The sequence below is a fragment of the Electrophorus electricus genome, chromosome 15 (assembly GCF_041902795.1).
Source record: "Electrophorus electricus isolate QZ-2024a chromosome 15, ASM4190279v1, whole genome shotgun sequence".
NCBI lineage: Eukaryota > Metazoa > Chordata > Actinopteri > Gymnotiformes > Gymnotidae > Electrophorus > Electrophorus electricus.
The window spans coordinates 7,553,627-7,558,965 of NC_137511.1; the positions used below are offsets into that span (position 1 = coordinate 7,553,627).

At 39.4% G+C, this 5,339-nt stretch overlaps 1 protein-coding gene across 2 annotated transcripts; it reads left to right on the top strand.

Moving 5' to 3' along the window:
• Positions 1 to 147: 147 nt before the first annotated feature.
• On the top strand, positions 148 to 4,947 carry LOC145651299 (coiled-coil domain-containing protein 57-like). 2 transcript variants are annotated; one of them, XM_081697404.1, is made up of 5 exons: positions 148 to 1,098; positions 1,454 to 1,602; positions 1,937 to 2,065; positions 2,223 to 2,409; positions 3,760 to 4,947. In XM_081697404.1, exons 1-5 carry the CDS (start codon positions 885 to 887, stop codon positions 3,948 to 3,950), a joined length of 870 nt encoding a protein of 289 aa, XP_081553530.1. In that variant the 5' UTR covers positions 148 to 884; the 3' UTR covers positions 3,951 to 4,947. The 2 variants fall into 2 exon arrangements, with proteins under 2 accessions (XP_081553530.1, XP_081553531.1); XM_081697405.1 differs by having other exon boundaries at positions 1,466 to 1,602.
• The last annotated feature ends 392 nt before the right edge of the window (positions 4,948 to 5,339 follow it).

The window sequence follows — 5,339 nt, forward strand, 5'->3', positions numbered from 1 at the left end:
TGGACCCACAACCTCAACTCTCAACAGCCATGGACCAAACAATGTGGCATTATTTAAGGTGGAATGACCTTCAGTATCAAAATACATCGTCATGAGTACTACAGTAGCTCAATTATTGACAAACCTGATTTAATTAGAAAGTAAAAGTGAGTGAGAAACAGTAGACTCTTTGTGCTCTCATGACTTTCTCTAAGAGGGATTTTGTTTTCAGAGTTCTAACTCCGTATCAGTTTTACTTGTATTACATTATTGATGTACATTATCATGAATTGCATTCAGTGAGGTCAAGTCAATTTGTTTTATTCCTTCATATATTTTATATACCCTGGTGCAACACTGGAGGACAGTACACAGAATGACATGAGGGCAAATGCACAACATAACATTGTAAGACGAATTACTACAACTAATATGCGGGTCATTTGATACCCGGGACAGGCATACTGACAATACAGAACAAGATAACTTGGTGGATGAATTATGTGTCATCTAAGTAAGAATCAAAATAGTTATTAGAGATAGCTGTACTGTCATAGTTGTTGTCTATTTAAAAAAATACATCATCAAAGTGACTAGAGGGAGACACCCCAGTATTAGCAACAGCAGAATAAGAGTTAGTGCCCATAGCATTAGCATAATAAGCACTGTCTCTAAGGGCATAACAGCATGGATTGAACATAAAATTGCTAATATATTGGTTTGTAATGTGATTGACCTCAGTACATTTGATTCAATTGTAGAGCTAATCGTTAGTGTAAACGGTTAATATAATAGAAACTGATCCATTGATTACCAGTGTCAGTCAACTCAGTAAATTGTAATACCAGCCAAGTTGTTTTATCTTTGCTAACTATGTTCAGTCATGTTGCTTTTTCTAGAGTGACATGCTAAAGCAGCTTCAGGAGGAGAATCTCAGTCTGAGGCAGCAGCTTCTGTTCCGGGCCTCTGGCATAGAGGGCGCTGTTGGCGATACCAGCCTGCTCCGGTCCAAACTCAGACAGGCAGCTCGCTGGATCTCTCGCCTCAGCCAGGACAAACGACAGCTCATTGAGATGGGTAACAGGCTGCGGGCTCAGTTGGCAGAGATAGGCCTGGATGGTGAGTGTTTCGCTTTATCTCTCTCTCTTCCCCCCCAACACTGAAAAAAATTAATGCGTCTTTGTTTCATTTTACTTCATTTTTAGATTAGTACAGAGTGAAAAAGACCATATATGCTTCACAAGAAAACCAAACACTGTGTCTTACCTGAAAACCCTCCGGTTTCCACTTTTTAAAGAAATGTCTGTATAACTCTAATCTTAACCCACATTGTATTACTCAAAAGAGTGACATAGAATCACATTTCTTATACAGCTTTGTGATGTGATTTATTTAAATTTTTTTACTAATGCTTTGAGTTTTGCAGTACCTTGTAGCCCACCTTGCTTCTCTGTTATTCTGAATTCGTCTTTAGGTCTCTTGTCAGATGCGCGTCATTGTGAAGCAGGTCCCAGGCCTTGCGTCAGCCTCTTGGAGAAACAGTCCTCCAGAGCTGCGGGTGAGGCCCAGTCACAGAGCCGCCTGTCCGCGCTGGAACAGCTTCAGTATAAACTTACTACTCAGGTGCTCCAGCTACAATGATGCGCGCTAGAGCTTAACTCAAATCTTGTAGTTGGCAGAGAGAACACGGCTTCCTTATCAGCTTATTGTGTCAAAGAACATGGTTTCTTAACTGGTTTAGCCATACTTCTGATGCAATGCTGTTATCAGTAAGGCCACTAGAGAGTGCCAGAACAGAGTTTATTGAACCGTCCTATTTGATTATTAGAGTCATTATAAAATCCAGTAAATAAACTTCGAAATACAGTAAATTATGGACACATTGGCCTAGGTTGAGGAGTTTGTTTTATTTTAACCCTTCAACACCCCAACTTCCCCTCCCACCCCTTCCCCCCAGGAGCTACAATATGCACAGAGAGATCAGAGTAAGAAAAAAACTATTATAGTGCGTCCCCATTTCTCTGGGAGTGAGAGTGGGGACAAAGATGGAACTACCAACCCTTGGGACCTGCCAACGAGGGACCAGGTATCCCAATTAAGCGTGCATATTTTCTCACAGTTGAACATGGTTACATAAACCGGACAGTCCACCACACAATTCTTTCATCACGAAGCATCTCCCTCCAAAGCCTGGTTTCTCTGACAGAACATTTTTGTCCCTTTCTTTCCCTTCTCTCTTCTAGTATTCAGGCTTTAAAGAGAATACTCCGCCCGTGCTGCCCCAGTGTGAGGCTCCAGGGCACACAGCTAGCTCTCCTCACTCCCTGCTGTCACTAGTGGCCACCGATGGGTCACTGCAGGACGTCTGGCAGATGCTGGAGCGCGGCTGGAGCCCCACGGTACTCACCTCCAGCAATGGCGACAACAGAGGTGCAGTCACAAAAAAAGCATAAATTTACTTTAATTAATGCTCATAAGAATTCCTAAGAATATATATGTAAGTTTTTTGCTGACCAAAGCTTAATTGCTGCATTTTTAAAATGTGTGTGTGTGTATATATGTATGTATGTATATATATATATATATATATATATAGATATATAGATATATAGATATATATAGATATATAGATATAGATAGATAGATAGATAGATAGATAGATAATTAATATTAGCAGAAAATAGAAAAGGGGACTGCATAAAAATTAAACAGAATCTGAAATTTGAGAGTTTGTTATGATTACTCATATGATGGCCAATCTATTATTTCAGATAAACGTAATTCAGTATTCATACAAATAAGCATTAAAAAGACATATTATTAATTGTGTCTAGGCAATTATCCAAAATGTATCACTGATGTTAAAAAAGGATATTATGAGCAATCATTCAAGGCCAAATGGCAGAGTTTGCTCAATCTGTGGCATTGCACTGGATGGACCAGCGAACATTTACCAATCAGAACTCTGTCACCACCTTTCCCACAATAATAATGTCATGCTACTGGATACTGATATGGAATATACCCTGTCATCCAGGAGAGACACATGCAACCTAGGAGCCCGAGACCAAGGTTTAATATGGCTTGAGATTCAGTATCTCTGTGACCTGTAGAGTGAGTGTTCACGTGGTATTCACGTTTGCCTATATTTCAACACACGGTCATATCAGTTTCACGACTCGACACCCTGTTCAGGCATTTGCATCATCTGTGTCGCTTTGTGCTATCTTGGCAAAGAGATGGGTAGTCTGGACACAGAGCGTTGACTGATATCAGTGTGTCTGGTACCGGCTATCCCTGTCCCAGCTCAAATAAATCTGCAACTATGCAACCAGCTTACCAGTTTAGTGCCGACACTGTCTTCTGACAACTAAAAGTTTTCAGGTATTCCTAAGTGATCCATTTCTTACTATGAGCTATTTCTTACTGTGGGTTCTCAATTATTTAATCTGGCATCATCCTAATTGGAAAGAAATGTTTCTTTAAATGTATCTGCCTTTAAATATGAGGCAATGTGGGGCAACATCAGTAGCAGGTCTCAAAATTCAGAGCTTGAGGACGTTATATATGGGGAACCCAGAGCTCCAGGCAAAGTCCCTAAATGAAGGCTTGGCATGACTCTAACAAGGTTCATAACTGGTTCATAGGCTCTGTGAATCAAGCAATAAAATTTGCAGGGCAAATTTTAGTTTGATAGCATGTAGAGCTCCACAGAACTGCATGTTTATATGACTTTGTCATGTTGCCCCTGGGTTGCTAAAATATCAGTTTTATATGCAGATGAGGTTGCTGCATCAGACAGACTACAAGGCACAAGTGTCCCGTATCGTGCATCACCAGTCAAAGTTCAGGGCTTGAAAGCACTGGTCCAGGAAAGAAAGAAACCCACCAGGATTACATCTGAACCAGGCAAAAAGACAAGGCCTGCTGGCAAAGTGGTCAAGATTCGAAATTACAACATTAAAGACTGATAAAAAAAAGTTTAAAAAAAGAAAAAATAAGTTGTGCCATTGAACTTACAACTATTTGCTACTCAAGAATTCATGCTTTCCTCTTGATCCTAAAGTACAGTGTGGAAGAAGATTTTACTTATTTACCTGCTTTGAATGCCTTTTGGCATTGCATTCTGTTAAAAGAAACTATTTGGCAAACATTTCATTTATTAATAACCTTTTAGTTTAGAGATGAAAGTCTATGGATACTTATGAATGTGTAGTTTTCTTTTCTATGAAAATGTTACACCTAAGAGCACAAACACTGTTTAGATGATGCCCAATAGGTAAATGTAAATAGTTTGTAAGGCGGGAGCGGGAGGTAAATAGCCATCTATTCATTTGAAATACGGATAACAGATTCCTTCGTACAGAATTAAAATATATGATCCATGTATGTCAAAGCAAAAAAAACTCAGAATACAATAGAATATTTTATTCTCACTACGTATATATTGCTGTTCTGATTTTTTTACGATGTCTATGTAAAACAAGGTGTCTTGCGCTTTTGAACTGAAGTTACCTCTAAACGAGCCCAACAGTCTTGCTTGCAAAACTGTTCTGGTCTGGGATTAAACTCCTCCTATCCTCTGTCATCACCTCACCCTATATCCTAGCAACGCCCTTGAATTCATTCTCATTGGCCATTTTTGCACACCTCCATTTACTGATTGGCTTATTTCAGCGTCACTGGCACCTGTCAAATTTGTGGGCAAAATGTCCCATGTGCCACATCAGGGGACACCGGGTACAAAAACTGATCATATCTATATCATCACCTGCTGTGGCCTTATAGTGCATTGTCTTTCCGATGGCTTAGCGCTCATCTGTTCCCAGTGCGTTATGCCCTGATCTCACAATTTTTATTTTATTAGTCTACATACATTCTTTACCTATGCTTCTCCAACAGTTTAAATGGTTTTATCATTCTATTATATATACTTTACAACTTAAAACCAAGTTAAAAGCTGTAAAATAATGCAGTGATGGTGCAATAATAAATATCATACTTCATAGGCCTGATTTATTTAAGATTCGTAAAAACATACAAAAATAATACACTAAAAAAAGTCTATATTTCGTTACAACTTCAGCTATACTAGTACGTTATCGATGTCTCGTATGTCAGTGCTTATCTGATAGACCGATAAGCAATGAGTTTACAACCGATAGCTTCCAGACAAATGACCCCACTTTGTTCTGAATTTGAACGCTAACCATGGCCTACAGGTAGCAGTTGGACGTGAAGTGATGAACTTTATTAACCCAGATTTTTTTTCATACGGAATTAACAGCATTAGCAAATCACCCCATCGGCTGGCGTCTTGGGAGCCCAGCCTCTTCTCTCATTGGACTACAGTGCGGTGT

Bases quoted from the DNA above. Each gene is read 5' to 3' on its own strand.
- LOC145651299 (XM_081697404.1), top strand. From the start codon at position 885: ATGCTAAAGCAGCTTCAGGAGGAGAATCTCAGTCTGAGGCAGCAGCTT. The intron at 1,099-1,453 runs GTGAGTGTTTCG...ATTCGTCTTTAG, and splicing joins GGCAGAGATAGGCCTGGATG to GTCTCTTGTCAGATGCGCGT. The intron at 1,603-1,936 runs GTGCTCCAGCTA...CCTTCCCCCCAG, and splicing joins AGTATAAACTTACTACTCAG to GAGCTACAATATGCACAGAG.